The following is a 16,991-nucleotide window of genomic DNA, read 5'->3' on the forward strand; positions in this document are numbered from 1 at the left end:
AGAGAGAGAGAGAGAGAGGGTGGATAATCCCTCTGCAGTCCCCATGCACCCACAAGCGGAAGGCTAGGAAACCCAAGCCATTTTTCAGGTGTTGTATAGGACTGCAGTGGAGAAGGGAAGAAAGTTTTGTCATGCTATCTAATATGAATGCTAGCACAGTCATGGTCATTGCAGCCTTGGGAAAACACACACACACCATTTGGGGGCTTCATATTTCTCTGGACCGCTTTTTTTCTCCTCTCCCCCAACCAAAAAACAACACATGAATTTCCTCTTCTGGAAGCCTCCAAGAGCAGAAGTTCGCATTTGAAATGAGTTGCAGCATCCTCTCGCACTGGCTAACATTAAAGCATACCAGTACTGATTCTGATTCTTTTATCTCTCCTTCACATATTCCTCTATATGGTCTGGGTGCAGAAAATTAGTCCATGAATCCACTGAAGTTGCATGGCTTTGGTATAGATCATAGTTCATGCCCATCGGAAAGTAAAAATGTTGGACAAAAGTGGAGCTTACCAATGATTGAGTTTGGGTTCATCTACAACATTTTGCTCAAAATTTACAATTTTCATTAATTTTGCCATGTTTTCCTTCTTACTTTAAAAAATCCTTCTTTGCTTAGACACTGGCATTTGAGGAGAAAATGGTATAGAAGAGAAGAAATTTGGATCCTGCTTGAAAATACTAATTTTTACAAAAAAAAATTAAGTGAGCATTTATAGATTGCAGATGTTTTCCACAGTAGTGAAATGGTTCTGATTAATATTTTTCACATTTTCCACCTGTAGTTGCTGAAGGACCATATGCTGATGTTGTCAAGCTGCAAACAATGAGATGCTTCTATGAAGCCTTTGAACATGTTTTTTCCCTCTTAGAGACAGTCTTCATACCTAGATTTTGCCACACTGATGAAGTAAGCGTAATGTTAAACTCGTTGTTAAACTTTTGTTCATACAGATTTTAAAAATTTGTCCCACAGGTAACACAGAATAGTGCAGAACAATAGAAAATGACTCAGAGCTGGGCAACCTTTTTAAGGTTTGCTTTGATTGTGTTTATTTAAATGTAAGTCATTACTAACTAAGCTCAATGTAACTCTCCTTATTGATAACACATTATCAATTCACATTCTAGTCATTTTCAAAGTTAAATTGTTTTTCATAGTGATGTCATTTCTCCTTGTTACCTCTCCAAAGTAGCAAGGATACTATTAGCAGTATACTGAACTGGAAGCCTTCCTAGTAGTAGCTCCATCCCCAACCTGTGAAAAGCCTTTAACCAAAAGGTTCACCTGTAGTCTCTCCTAATGTTTTTTCAGCAACTGACAAAGAGTTTATATTCTCACAAGTTTTTTAAACTATTGTGCATTTTGCTGTCCCCTTTGTATCTTTAAGTGGTTCTGTTTCTGTGAAGCTTTTAAGATCTTTTTGTCAGTTTTACTTATGCTTTAGTCTCTTATGGTTGAAAGGGCATATTTTTGTTTGTTATAATAGAAGTTATTGCTGCTTTTTTGTATAGGGATTGGTTTGAATTTTTGTTTGTGCATTATTTGTATTTATGTAAGTGGCGCTGAGAACAGTTATTGGGTGCCAAATACATAAATACAATGAAAGAGTAGCGATTAGTGATTTTTAATAATTCTCCTCCCCATCCCTGGCTTAGTTTTTCAGATATATCTTAAAAGAAGATGAATCTCCAACACGCAATTCCAAATCAAACAAGTGGGTATACTATATTTGTATGTGTTGAATGTTTTAAATAGTACAGTTGTCAAATGTGTTTGCAGCTGATAGCAAACTTAGTTGTGATAATTTAGTGTATAAATATTCTTCATTGAAATGTGTTACAACATTATCACACTGTACTGTTGAGTGAAAAAAACAATAAGCCCAAAAACTGAATGTGACCATACTGAGGAGATGCAATGAGCAGTAGTATGATTGCATGATAATGCCACCTTGTAGCATTTCATAACCTGCCAGTTTAGATTTGTGTATGTATTTTCTTAGAGAAACATAAGTACAGTCAACACATTCATGTTTTCAGCTCTGTTCTAAAAAAATATGGATTTTAAATATATTTGTAAAACCACTTTTCCCCTCTCTGTTAAGCTTCATACCAATATCACGCATAGTTCTTTAAAGGACCAAGTGGGCCTTCTGTAGACCTAAGGAAGAAATATGTACATGGTCAAAAAGACAGTACACATGGTTGATATCCCACTATTTGAACATGGTCAGTCATTGGTAATCATTTAAGCTTTTGAAATTAGTGGTAACCTGTGGTTAGCAATTAGGGCAAGGCATCCACTGGAATAATATAATATAATAAGTATTACCATCATTTGTCTTGCTGGCTTTGGGAGCATATCTCTTCAGGCAAGGGTGAGCACATGCAAAGGATTGGAGAGCCACTTGTACCAGCTCCCAACCTCATAACCTATCACTGAGTTGGCAGCAATTTTTTTTCTTTTGCTGTTTGGGGCGAGTTCTCTTGAAAAGGTTATTAACTGCCAGAGTGCTTTTTCAACCCCAAAGGGTTTTTTTTTTTTTTTTAAATTTTTGGGGATGGGAAACAAAGGCTTCATGGGACTCCTATAGGCAACATGTGGCTTATAAACCAGAGGATTTCACATCCTTGGTTTAAATAATCATATTCTACCATCACTATCGGTGGTTGCTTGAAATTAATTTGTGGGGCAGCAGGTCCTATAGTAAACAGTGTCTTACCACACTCTTCTTGCTTGAAGTTTATATTAGTTTGGTTGAAATTACCAAAGCTCTTCATACTTGAACTGGTTTATTGTCATAGCTGTTGTTATTGTTTATATGTATAAATCCTTTCAAATCATTGGCTTGAATTCAAAGCCTTGTGTATGTATTTTCCAATACATTTCTAGTACAGAGCTCCACAGATACGCAGACTTCCTTCACTTGCTTCCTGCTCCCTTTTCCCTTATGATTAGGGAAACCCTGCTTGCATAAGTGGGACTGGACTACAGCAGGGCATGTGAAATGGTTATCATATATTTAGTAGTAGTATAGTATTAGAGGTATGTTCAGCCACTGTTTAGTTCCCTTGCCTCTCCTTTTGTAAGAGCTAAGAATTACATGTTTACTGAGATGCACAAATAATCTTGTGCATCTTGATCCTGTTTGGCTCCTCCTGGAAGCAGGAGAAGTTCAGCAAACTATATCCCTTCTGTGAGGGCCTGAATGCCCTAAAGGCACCAGATCCTGTCTTATCTTGGAAATTAAGTAGGGTCAGCCCTGGTTAGTACTTGGATGGGAGATTGCCAATGAGTATCAAATGCTATAGGTTGTAATTCAGAGGACAAAATTAGCAAAACCACCTCTGAGGATTCCTTGTCTCAGAAAACTGTATGAAATTCTTGGAATCACCATAAGTTGACAGATTAATTGAAGGTGCATGTGCACACATGTGCACGCGTGTGTGCGCACACACACATCTTTTATCCATACTTTGTTTATTTTCATGTATAAAGCAGAAACTCTAGTTTGTCTCCACCTGGAATAAGGCAGACAGATCAACCATGGTTTCTTTTGTCCTTCTGGTTTGTGTGCTGAGAGACAACCCATAGTTCCTGGTTTCTATGTTAGAATTATAGGCATCATGGATGGAAAGTCTGGCTTTTCTAGATCAGAGATGGGAATTGTTCATCCCTCCAGATATTGCTGGACTACAACTTCCCATGACCATAGCCATTAGTGAAGAATGCTGGGAGTTGTGGTCCAGCAACCTCTGGAGGACCACATGATTACCACCCAATCCTATATACCATTCAAGTGACTGGGAATCAAGCACCAACATATTGTCTCATTCATAATATGCCATTTGAATGGGGCCAATTTGTAGAGGAGTTACTTCCTATTTTGCCAGGGTAACTGTATTTGAAAAACATTTCCCTTGCTTAATTATTGAGTCTTGCACCTTTGCTTGGTTTGTTTCTTTACATACAGTTGCAACAAAATTGTTTGTTACCACATGTCCCTGTTTCACATGGTTCCTGAATTTATAATAGTCCAGATAGCTATCTTTTTATATAATCTGCTATCAGAGTCTGAGTTGTACTAAATTGATCTTAGAATGTCTACAAAAGCCAAAATTGGCTTGTCATTTTTCCACAAACATATTGTATATGTGATACTAAGTGTTTATGAAAAGGGGGCAAAGATGGAGTTTCTCTTTTGTTCACACAGCAATCCCTTAGCTAGACTTACATTTCTGTTTATAGGCTAGGCTTAACTTGAAAATGACTTAATGAAGCACACACTGGGCTCTACATCTCTTGTTGGCTAGTCACTTTGATACTGTAAATCTGATCAATGCTTTATTAAGGATATTGCAAAATACCATCAAAATAAGGGGGTAGGTTGCCTTTTGATGCAGGGAAAGCCAGGCAATCCCTTCCACTGTCTAGTGATATGTAAGTATTAGTCTGTTGCTTATATCTTAAAGCATGAGTGGGAAATGTGCAGTCTACGGGCCACATGTGATCTCAGGGGGCTGTTTTTGTGGCCTTCACAGCTCCCTTTGGGAGGGCAGTGTTGCTTTCTGAGTTGCACTACATTTTATTACAGTGCATGTGTTTATCTGCTTTTGAAACGAAAACAAATAACACTGACAAATGCACTTTTCAAACTTTAAAAGTTTTATTGTTGTTTAAGTAAATACAACTTGTTTGAACTTTACAACTGGTGCCATGACACTCCCTCCCACTGACCAAAGCTTGCCAATGTAACCATTTATGTGATTCTCAGAGACCATGAAGAAGGACAGGTTGCTTACCTGTAAACAGTATTTCTTCGAGTGGTCACCTGCAAATTCATACAAATCCTGCCCATCCTCCCCTCAGTCCTGCTCACTTTATTTCCTTTCTATTGCTGCTATGCGGCATACTTTATGGAACTGAGAAAGAGCAGGAACACCAGAGGGCTTATAAGAAAGTGGGCAGAGGTACTGCCAAAAAGTTGCAAATAGAGTTTTGGCCATTGATTGCAGAAGTTTCCAAAGTTTGCTGTGCAGGCGCATGCAGAATAACCCATTTGTGTTAATTCTCAGATGACCACTCAAAGAAATAGAGTTACAGGTAACCAAAAAAAGCCTGTCCTGGCTTTTTGGATATTATTTCTCTATAATTGCAGAGGTAACCTCAATTTGGATGATTTTCAGTAGTTCAAGCTGATATGCCATTGATTTTGCTTGTTCATACTGCACCTATTTGTGACTACTGGTATATCATAGTGCCTTTATAACAAATGTCACTGGGCACACTATTTAAATTACATGGAAGATTGTTTCCAGGCTGTATTTATGTAGAAATTCTGCAAATAACAACACATCCCTGTCATGTTTAAAATGTTAGCAAAAATAGCATTCATCTTGGCTTAATGCATTGCTGTTTACAGTTTTCTTAACTCTAGAAATCTGTCACCAAGCATTCTTAAATACTACTTACCAATTAGGAGAATGGCATTATCTGTTTGGAAGTATCAACATACAAATAGTCTTTAAAAAAACAACCACCACCCCTCAGAATTTCATGCAACAACATAAATGTACTGGGGAATCAGAATGTCTATATTTAAGGGCTGTTCATCTGAAGCTGTTGCTTTATTTTATGGGAGTAGTGCATTAGCAGCTAACTACATAGTATAGTTATCTTGTAACTATTATTAAAAGGTTGTTTTCCTTCTTTGGCATTCTGTAGGTACCACTTGCTGTAAGCAAAAGATGCTTAGTGCGTTTCTAGATTAAGAAATGAAGTTTGCCTTTCTGGTTTTACTGCCAACTATCCATGAGTCATATCAAAATTCATAATTTTGGTCCCAAAACTTGCCCTAGACACATACATGAGGTCGACTTATAGTTGAATATATATGGTAGGCATGCTTTATACAGCCCCTCCCTCCCTGCCTCCCTACACACACACACACACACACACACACACACACACCACCATCACCACCCAGATAAGCATGTCTGTTTATCTGTCTTGGCGATGCTCTATTTCATGGACAATTTCTGTTTTGTGTCTGGTCACAAAAGACATTCTAACAGTTCATGGCTTCAAATGAAACTCATTTCTTCTTGTTTAGAACATAAAGGCACATAGAGGGAGATGGTCCAGAGAATGCTGGAGAATGTATTCATAATCTCTATATTTTGAGGCCATTTTTCAGTGTTTGTTTTCCCTCCTCTGTTCATAAACAGGTTCTCCACTCCCAAACCAGAATAGAGCGATGAAGTAGTGGGGTTTGTCATAGTCAGGTTTTGCAAAAGGCAGTTTCAATAGGAGCAGGTTTAGCATTGCACTCCAATGGAATTTGTGGGACAGAATCCAGTTGTGGCAGAAGAAACTTCACCAAAGGCACTTTCCTTCCCCAGACAGCCCCTGTGCTCCTGCAACACTTTTTCTCTTCCTTCCATACCTGCCACTAGCCCTCTGAACCACCTAGTGCCTTGCTCTGGAGGCCTTCCCAGGTATTTAGGGGTTGTACAGGAAGGTTCTTCCATCACTGTGCATATCTTCTTCCACCAGTTGAGTCCTGGCTTTCCTTCACCCTATTCAGCCTGCGTAAGTAGTTTCTGGATTTGTGGAGAGAGAACAATTGACTGATGAGGCACTTTTTCAGATGAATTTCAAAGAAGGTGCAATACACCTGTGCATCAGAGATTCAGTGTGTGTGCCCGTTATTTCTAAATGATGTGAAGGTCTGAAAAAAGTGGGGGAAATGATTGTTTTCTTTTAGAATGATGAATAAAGTGTTTTAGGCAAGATGTTAATCTACTTTCCAAAATTATTTTCAAAACTCTGTAAGAGGAATACATTTAAGATTATGTACAGTATCTTGCATAACTGCACTCCCTGTTGTTGGCTTCCTTTTTTCAGTTCTTTTATTGAAAATATGTTTGGTTCTGTAGAGTGCTAGAGGAGACATACTAATTTTCTTCCTTTTATCAATGTTGATGTTTTTTTCTGTTTTTAATGTTTTCGTGCCTGCTCATGCACTGGCATAACTAATGAGATTTCTTATAGATCAAGTGTTCCTTACAACTCAAGAGACTGTAGTTCTCTCTCTAGTTGTTGCTGTGTACCTTCAAGACATTTCAAACTTATGGCAGCCCTAAGGCCATATTATGGTGTGTTTTGGGGTCAAAATTTGTTCAGAGGAGGTTTGCCATTGCCTTCCCCTGAGACTGAGAGCATGTAACTTGTGGGTTTCGTGGACAAACTGGGAAATGAACCCTGGTCTCCAGGGTCATAGTCTAGCATCTCTCTCTCTCTCAATCTCAATCTCAATCTCTCAAATTCACTTTGTAATTGTTGTCTGAATAAACTGTACTTTTAATATACTAAATCAAATTATACATAATACACTGTATGTTCCTAAAGTAACAGAATTACTTTCAATCTGTAAACGGTACTACAAGCATACCTCACTTAATAAAGGCTATAACAAACTCCTTTTTACAAAGCCTTTTTACAGGAGCCCAGAGCTGTCCCCTTTTCCTTGTCTTCAGTCCAGCTGGAAGGTGTTTTTTTCCCAGCATTGGTATGGTGGGGATAGTGAAGTAGAGCTAGAGAATGACAGGCTGTCAGTGTAGGATTACAGCATTGTCTCTACAGTAAACAATGCAGTAAAGTGGAGCGTGTCCAAAGGAGGGCGACTAAAATGGTAAAAGGTCTGGAAACCATGCCCCTGGAATGACTTAGGGAGCTGAGGATGTTTAGCCTGGAGAAGAGAAGTTTAAGAAGAGATATGATAGCCCTGTTTATATATTTGAAGGGATGTCATATTGAGGAGGGAGCAAGCTTGTTTTTTGCTGCTCCAGAGAACAGGACCCGGAACAATGGATGCAAGCTACAGGAAAAGAAATTCCACCTTAACATTAGGAGGAACTTCCAGACAGTAAGGGCTGTTTGACAGTGAAACACACTCCCTTGGAGTGTAGTGCAATCTCCTTCCTTGGAGGTATTTAAACAGAGGCTGGATGGCCATCTGTCAGGGGTGCTTTGATTGAGAGTTCCTGCATGGCAGGGGGTTGGACTGGATGGCTCTTGTGGTCTCTTCCAACTCTATGATTCTATGAAAGTTTGTCCTGGGAAAAAATGAGATTCTACCTCTAAGTGATCCCATTGTAGCTGTGTAAGCCTATGTTCAACAGGTAAGCTAAATAGCTGGAGGCAGAAACGCTTCCTCATTGTATGTAAAGAGAAAACAGAAAGACAAGGGGAAAGCAGATTAGTCTGCCTTACCAGTTACCCTGGTAAATTTGCCACTCAAAAATAAATAACTAAATAAATAATCCCGAGATTTTGTTTTTATATACAGAGCTTACCTGACCTTTCATATGTGTATATTGTTAGTTTTGGATAAGAGGTTTTCTGGAAATGTTGAACTGCTCCTCCTCTTCTTCTTCTTCTTCTTCTTGTCTTGTCTTGTCTTGTCGGTGTAGGAACCTATCCCTTTTCTTTCCATGTTATTTCTATTTCTCATATCAAAGTTTCTCTTAAAGAAGTCAAGTCCAGGAAAGCATCTATTTCATTGGTAATAGCACATTGTCCCAATTTTTCTGAAATTTCCTTTTTTTTCCTGGATAGAAGGGAAAAAAATATTTTCTCCATAGCTTCAAAAGCTGTGGAGATTTTACATGTCTAAGTACACCACAGTGTGCAAAAATGAATTGCACTCATTTCTGTGCTGTAACACTCCTTTCATCCTTGGCTGACTAATCAACCCTGAAGAAAGGGGACATTGGTTAGACTTGGCTAACCTCTTCTCCCCTCTGATGATCAGAGTTGTCAGACTTGGCAACACTGTGTCCTTGAATGCTAGATTACATTCTTGTTCTCTCATTCTACAGCACCTTTTTGTATGGATCCTTGAACCTATCTCCATTCTTGTTTGTCTCTGGCTTGATCTGGGCAATGAAATGTAAAGTACTGTTTCAAGCTTAAAAGTGTTGGCACAGTAGTTTATTCTGCTTTGAAGGAGTTAATTTCTTTGCTTAAAATTACTGTGCTGTATGTATTTCCCTATTTATTGCACACAGGAGTTCTCAGAAGAAAGGAGAATCTGGAATCAGAAGTATAAGTAGCAAAATTAAAGGAGTGTTCAAGAGTACCACAATGGAAGGAGCTGTGCTGCCCAGCTATGGTCTGGCTGAAGGAGAGGATGACTTTGTGAGTTGTCCTAAGAATTCTGACTATATGCTTGTTATTTATCCTGTCTGGTTTATTAACTGCTGAGCCAACATGCCATTTTATGGTTGCTTCTCTTCTTTCACACCATACTTCTACTTTCTTGGTCTTCTCCCATTTTCTTCATTTTATAATTGCCAGTTAGTAACAAACCTGAATTTAACATGGTCACATACATTAATCCTATAAGAAGTAGCTCCACTCTCTTAACATGCATAAGTTAAAGAATTTAAGCATGCTGTGTGTAGCAGGAAAAATTTGTAGGTGTAAAAATAACTTCATATAATGGATGTGACACTATGTACTGTTTATCTACAAAATTAATTTAGTTTGGTTTAAAAAACTTATTAATATGACACTTTCGTATCAATTTGTGTGTTTGCCTAGAAGTTATATAACTAATGGCTAGTGCTGGGGTAGGCAACCTTTTTGAGCCGGGGGCTGGGATGCTATCCCTCAGACAACTGGGGGGCCGAAGTGTGGGGGAGCTTCCACCCTCCGGGGGTGGGGCCGCATGCCGGGGGTGGAGCTTCCACCCTCTGGGGGTGGGGCCAGCGCTGGAGGCCTTCCCCTCTTTGCCGGCCCCTGACGGGGCCCCAGGCCCCGTCAGAGGCCGGCAAAAGAGCCAGCAGGGGCCACCAGCGCTGGAGGCCTCCCCCTCTTTGCCGGCCCCTGACGGGGCTCCAGGCCCCGTCAGAGGCTGGCAAAAGAGCTGGTGGGGGCCGCCAGCGCTGGAGGCCTCCCCCTCTTTGCCGGCCCCTCTGGGGGGCCCAGGCCCCGTCAGAGGCTAGCAAAAGAGCCGGCTGGGGGCGCCAGCGCTGGAGGCCTCCCCCTCTCTGCTGGCCCCTGAGGGGGCCCCAGGCCCCGTCAGAGGCCGGCAAAAGAACCGGCTGGGGGTGCCAGCGCTGGAGGCCTCCCCCATCGGGGCCCTTCCTCTGCCAAACCTCCCTCCAGAGAGAGAGGTCTGGAGGAGGAAAGACCCTCAGGGAGCCCAGGACGCCGGTCCGCCAGGCCCTGGGCTCCCTCAGTGGTCCTTCCTCTGCCAAACCTCCCTCTGGAGAGAGAGGTTTGGTGGAGGAAAGACCCCCAGGGAGCCCAGGAGGGAGCAGGAGGACTCCCACCTCCCTCCAGCCCGGCCCGTGGCTGTGAGGCAACCGCAGGCAGGGCGGGAGGGAGGAGGAGCACCACCGCCCCCTCCTGCCCTGCCAAGGACTAGAGGAGGAGCTCCTCCTCTTGAGGCTGGCTGGCCAATGGGGGCAGGCTGGAGCTCCAACAGCCCACCCCCTGCCAGCAGCCATTGACCAGCCAGCCCCAGGAGGAGAAACTCCTCCTATTTAGCCCTCTGCGTGGCCCTGCAGGTGCGCTCAGGGCTATAGGAAGCCGCTGGCAGGTGGTCGGGTAGCGGCGGCGCACTGTCTGTGGCCCGCCCTCCTCGCTGCCACCGCCACTGCAATGCCACCTGCGGCAATCGGCGGCAGGACCGGGCTGGGGCCGGTCCTGTCGCCTCCACGGGCCGGATTAGGCCCGCGGGCTGAGGGTTGCCGACCCCTGGGCTAGTGTCTTACGATGCTTCTGGTAAAAATGGAATGGTGATGAATTTGCTGGTCATCCTCCCTCTGAAATATTTCCTTATAGGTTTGGGGACCCTCTGGAACAATGTAGGAGATTATTTGAAAAGGAAAAGAGTAATCTTTGGAAATTCTCCCTCCCTCCTTGTCACTCACACTCACTCATACTGTCACACACACTCCCCAAAAGCAGGAGCCTTCACTAAATCCAAGTTCCTTCCATGATCAGAAGGTGCACTTTGGGTTGCAGAAAGGCAACTCACAATTCAAGCCCATGTGTTCTGAGTTTTCCAATGAATTGCTAAATAATATATATCTCATACTTTCTATCTCAAAACAAATCCTTTAAGTGACTTTTAATGCCAAGTTTTGATATTTGTTTTTCCTGTTTTCCTGTTTTCACAGTCACCCTAGCACCTTGGAGTGAGTCTTAATCATGAGAATGAATTTAAAGCAATTACTCCAAATCATAAATAAGTTAGCAGGAAAAATATAAAACTGCCAGTGGTAGAGATTGCAATGTATGTTTTAAAAATGGTCTCAGCCTTTTACTAGCGCCGTACAAAACAGCCGATTGAACAAAGGGGAAAAACATGGTTTCAGAACCCACACTGCCCATTCACAGTTGTTGCATTTCTGTAAGATCAAGACAGAAGATACATTCATTGCAGTAGTTGGAATGGGTGTTGTTTGCAGTATGTGTAGATGGCAGATGGTGACTTTCAAACACAAGGGAATGGTTTCTTAGGTAGAAAAAAATGTGAGTATACTTGTTGTGCCTAAATATTAAATGTTGAATTGAGCAACTGTGCAGTTCTTTCCTACCAACTGTTCTCTTCAAGCCCAGTTACAAGCCCAGTTTATAATTATAGGTCTAGAATCTGAACCAGGAAGAAAGCAGTTGGTAGGTTAATGAAACACCCATAAGATACTTCAGATTTCTCTACTGCAGATTGTGCTCTCCCAGATCTAATGTCCATTGCAAATCAGTAGCCTGTAAGGATGAAGTGAAACATAGTTCTGTCATTCTGCAGAACAACTAAGTTGTTAATTTTATATATAAAAGAATTTCCACTTGGTCCTTTTATTTCCTTACACTTTCAGAAGTTGTAGATAACTTGTTCTGTGCCAAGTTTAGGTATTTGATGAAGCTTGGGGAAGAAACATCAAATGGCTTAAACATCTTTGGATGTGTGTAAGATATAATTAGTGTACTAATAATCATTACAGTTTATAATTATACAGTTTATAATTGCTAGCTTGTTGTAATCCCTTCATGAATACTGTGGCAACTTTAGTTGTAGCTCAAAATGTTCTTTTGATGCATGAATCATTCCTTGTAGATTGAAGAAGGTATCATGGTAATGGAAGATGATTCTCCTGTGGAAGCACTTAGCACACCAAATACACCTCGCAATCTTGCCGCTTGGAAAATTACCATTCCATATGTGGATTTCTTTGAAGACTCCTTTGAAAGGAAAGAGAGAAGAGAGAGAATTCCAGTATTTTGCATTGATGTGGAGAGGAATGACAGAATGGCAGGTAGATACTCTGAGAAATGTACGCATACCATAGTCTGATGCACTTGGCTTGCATACTTAGTTTAGACACTCATGTATGTTAAATAAACTAGAAGTATTAATAACAAATAAATATAAGTATGTGTTCTGAAATTGGTTATAAATGATTCTGGAATGTTGCATCTGTTTGGATGGCTGTGATATTTCCTTAGAAAATTAGAGTCATTTAAATCTTCTTTTAAATATGTCCATGTATGACTGTAGTAGGTCATTTTTAATACCTATTTTTAATTTCTCTGAACGCTTTTTCTCATTTTATGTTTACATATGGAACATTTTAACATTCCTTAAGGGGAAATCATAAATCTGCTTGCATTTTCAGTTGGACATAAACCTGAGCACTGGTCTGTCTACAGAAGATACCTTGAATTTTATGTCCTTGAATCAAAGCTAACAGAATTTCATGGTATGTTTACCCTGTCTCCTCTCTTTGGGGACTCAGTTGCTGGGTTCTTTAGTATTCTACAACTTGAAATAAAGCAATGCTATGATTTGGGAGCCAGTGTGATGTAGTGGTTTGAGCATTGGACTATGATTTTAGAGACCAGGGTTCAAATCCCTGCTCAGCCATGGAAAACCACTGCATGACCATGGGTATGTCACATTCATTCAGCCTCAGAGGGAGGCAAAGGCAAACCCTCTCTGAACAAAACTTGTCAATAAAACCCTGGGATAGGGTTGCTTTAGGGCCGACGTAAATCAGAAATGACTTGAACATTCACAACAATGATAACAAATGATTTGGGAGCAGTACATGGGAGAGGTCATTATTTGCTGTGGCACCCCAGGAATGGAATGTCCTCAGAGGCCCACTTGGCACCAGTGCCGGTGTCATTCCAGTACTACATCAAACATGGCTTTTTATTAAAACCACAAAGTCCTAGTTGATGATATCCAATTTGCATGTGTGCTATGGTCGACGTTGTAAATTGTTTTAACTAGTTTTACACTGTCTTGATTTAAGTGATAAATGAGTTAATATGATTGTCCCTCCATATTCGCTAGGGTTAGGGGAACAAGACCCCCATTAATATGGAAAAACTGCAAATAACAAAAACACTGTTTTTACCTGAGAGGACACCTCTCTAGGAATCTCTAGGTCCTCCAGTGCAACTCTGTGGTCAATGTCCAACATACTCTGACCATAAAATGGCACTGGAGTAGCTACAAATGATCTTTCAGTGCAACTTTTAATTAAAGTTGACCACAGAGTTGCACTGGAGGACCTGGACAGTCCTAGAGAGAACATATTAATGAAATTCGTGAATAATCAAATCCGCAATATCAAAGCCGCAAATATGGAGGGATGACTGTATATTCTCATTATTTTAAAACTTCTGAGAAATAGATTGGTAGGTTTTGTTGGCATGTGATAATGGCAGCAAGAACTTTTTTGGCTAAATATTGGAGATTGCCTACCATTCCAACAGGAGGAACAAATAGGGATATTAGCATAGTATAAATTGATAAACTGATATACAATTGAAAGAAGAGCTAATAACAAATTTACCAGAGATTAGGAAAATTTTTAGGCTCATGTTACAATATAGCTTTGATAAATTAACCACTTCTGGATTTGTAGAGGTATGATTTGGTTATTATTTGTTCATGGGAGATATAATTACGTAGTGTATGATGTAGTGTTGGACTATAACTCTGGAGATCAGGGTTCAGTTCCCCACTTGAGCATAAAAACCCACTGGGTGACATTAGCTGAGTCACACTCTTTCAGCTTCAGAGGACGGCAATGGCAGATCTCTTCTGAAGAAAGTTGCCAAGTAAACCCTATGATAGATTCACTTTAGGACCACTATACAAGTCAGAAATGACTTGGAGGCACACAACAAAATGTTAATGTAAAAAGACTGGAAAAGGAAAAATGGTACAATTTCTTTACCAGTTCTCTTTTTATGTTTCGTATTAAGATTTACCTAAATATAATGACTTAAGCTGATATCTTGTCATTTGGAAAGTTGTTTTTAGCAAATGGTTGATGTGTTATTGTCTTTTATGTGAGGTTCCCCCCCCCCCCCTATTTTTGTGCATTTTGTATGGAATATTCAGTGTTTTCTCTTGAGTTACATATTACAGTTTGCCCACACCATACACGGGTGCACTATATGTGATTTCTAGCTTACGCAGAAGCTGTGCGACAATAAAAACAATGGCACATGCCCCCCCTCCCCATTGTTTCCAGTGGGGTGCAAGCATACACAGGTTCCCCCTATTGCGGAGGGATCCAGAACAGATCCCCCGCGTAAGGGGAGGACCCACTGTATATGTTATATAATTAATACAAATATTTGTCAATAAATATTTTTCAAAACTATCCTAAATTGCCTTAAGATTCTCAGATATAGGGTTGGATATAAATATTTTAATAAATAAATAATATACCTCTACTTCAGTGTATTGAAATGTTGCTGTATTATCAGGTACATTCCCTGATGCTCAGCTTCCTTCAAAGAGGATCATTGGACCAAAGAACTATGAATTCTTAAAGTCAAAGAGAGAAGAGTTTCAGGAATACCTGCAGGTAGGAAGAAAATGTCAATTGAGTATGAGTGTCCCCAGGTAGAATGGACACACACAGTGTGTCTTGTAGCATGCATTGGTCATATATCAACTTTCTAGTTAAGCAATGTCACCTACTATTCTCATAACTCCTTATAAATTATAAATGACCAAGATATCACATGGCTTTCTTATGCAGACTCTTAAAAATTATCTTTACTTGGTATAGAACAAAAGTTGTTTTAAAACTGTTGTTACTGAAAAGGCACTAATAACCTCATTTTCCCTTTTGTCTCCCTAAAAGAAACTTTCACAACATCCTGAGCTAAGTAACAGCCAGCTTTTAGCTGACTTCTTGTCCCCCAATGGTGGCGAAACACAATTTCTCGATAAAATGTTGCCTGATGTAAATCTTGGTATGTACAAAGTTGTTGTATGAATTTTTTTAGCCATGTTTATCTAAGTGCAAGCCCTGCATTCTGAATTCCATTGATTAGATAAAATGCTATTTGCTGTGTAGCTACAGCTGTTTTCTATGTAAGCTAATTGTGGTTTAGACAAGTGGGTGGGAAAAGGCTGTTTCGCTGATCATACAGAAGTCTTTGTCTTTGTTGCACATCTGTAAAATAATTCTTGATAAATAGATCTTATAACTTGGTTCAAAAATATTTATTTTGGATCCAGAGATGTTTGATTGCAACTCTGCTCATGGGATGAATTTCCACTGGCAGAAGGTAATGCAGGGAAGTGCATTACCATTCACCAATTCTCCCTGAAATCCCTGAACCCTCTGAAAATCTGTTTCTGAAGGTTGGGGAACTTAACAAAATAGAGTTGGAAGTAGTGGAGGACATGTGTGGAATCAGCAAAATTCCCTTCTCCTTCTTCCACCCCACCTTGGCATCTACCAATATCTGAAATCAGTTTGATAATTCTGAGCAAAGGTTGACATGGCATAAAATATCTAGTAAATGAAATGAAATCCATAGAGTATAAACTCTTATTCTTTGTGTGCTATTAGAGGTTTTTCTTAAAATAATATGAATGTACATAGTGGCATTAAAGTCTCAGATGAAATACTATGAGGCATAGTCCTTACATACATTGAACAAAGAATACCTATTTTGAGAGTATAGCTTGCAAGGTACAAAAAACCTGTAAAACAAGAAGAGGAACAGCTTTGTTGTGGAACAAGCACAAATTATTGTGACTTCTTTTTTCCTTTTGATTTTTAATTATAGGCAAAATTATAAAATCTGTTCCTGGAAAACTGATGAAAGAGGTGGGTAGAGATTCTTAATTGGGTTTGTAATCCATATATTTTGCTAAAGTCTACTTGTGGATTTAGCCCATATAGTTTTTATATTGAACCCTTGCCCATTACAGCTATTATTTGGTTAATTTCAGAAAGGCCAGCACTTGGAGCCATTCATTATAAATTTTATTAATTCCTGTGAATCTCCTAAGCCTAAACCAAGTAAACCAGAACTTACTATTCTCAGTCCTACTTCTGAAAACAACAAAAAGGTATAGTATGTCCTTTTGGATGAAACTTGGGGGGGGGGGGGGACTGGCCAGTGAGAAACAATAATTGGTTATGGAAAAATAATCTTGATACTTCTGAGAACAGTTGTCTCTATCACTGAAATTCAAATATTTTGTTTGGATATGCCATATATGCTTTTTGATCCTCTATCCCCAAATAATTCTAGCTGGTCCCACGGCTGCCTCCTCGATCTCTGACTTTAGATCTTCTCCTCTAACAAATAGGTAAATAATCACAACAAGGCCTTGCATACCTCTTAACAAATATGAGTCTAAGACAAGGCTTCAGTCCCAACGCTCTAGAAATTAGGCACAAGCTAAAGAAAACTCCTAAATTAATCATAGACCTGGCTGAAAGACAGCAGAGACTACAAAATTGCTAGTAGGATAACACACCCAAGAGAACAGTGCTCAAAGAAAATAGGAATGATAAAACATTCTGCTCGGCTTAAGACAGACAGACAGACAGCATGTTGCACTCCACCCAAGATTTCTTCTAGGACACCCTGGTACCTGTACTGGAAGACTTATGCTCTAGTGCCAGGGTGTGCTAATGGG

General features: G+C 40.1%; 1 protein-coding gene across 4 annotated transcripts in view; it reads left to right on the top strand.

The window, feature by feature from the left end:
- LOC149311329 (sorting nexin-14-like) overlaps positions 1–16,991 on the top strand; it is a 61,197-nt gene that overhangs the window by 28,564 nt on the left and 15,642 nt on the right. For all 4 annotated transcript variants that reach the window (XM_089530817.1, XM_089530815.1, XM_089530818.1 and 1 more), the window contains exons 14-22: positions 789–913; positions 1,663–1,721; positions 9,079–9,208; positions 12,138–12,336; positions 12,697–12,780; positions 14,810–14,910; positions 15,193–15,304; positions 16,130–16,170; positions 16,296–16,415. In XM_089530817.1, coding sequence (XP_089386943.1) covers positions 789–913; positions 1,663–1,721; positions 9,079–9,208; positions 12,138–12,336; positions 12,697–12,780; positions 14,810–14,910; positions 15,193–15,304; positions 16,130–16,170; positions 16,296–16,415 — 971 coding nt within the window. The remainder of the gene's footprint in view (positions 1–788; positions 914–1,662; positions 1,722–9,078; positions 9,209–12,137; positions 12,337–12,696; positions 12,781–14,809; positions 14,911–15,192; positions 15,305–16,129; positions 16,171–16,295; positions 16,416–16,991) is intronic.

This window comes from Sceloporus occidentalis, unplaced genomic scaffold (assembly GCF_023333645.1).
Source record: "Sceloporus occidentalis isolate IW3139 unplaced genomic scaffold, rSceOcc1.0.p SCAF_6, whole genome shotgun sequence".
NCBI classification, from domain to species: domain Eukaryota; kingdom Metazoa; phylum Chordata; class Lepidosauria; order Squamata; family Phrynosomatidae; genus Sceloporus; species Sceloporus occidentalis.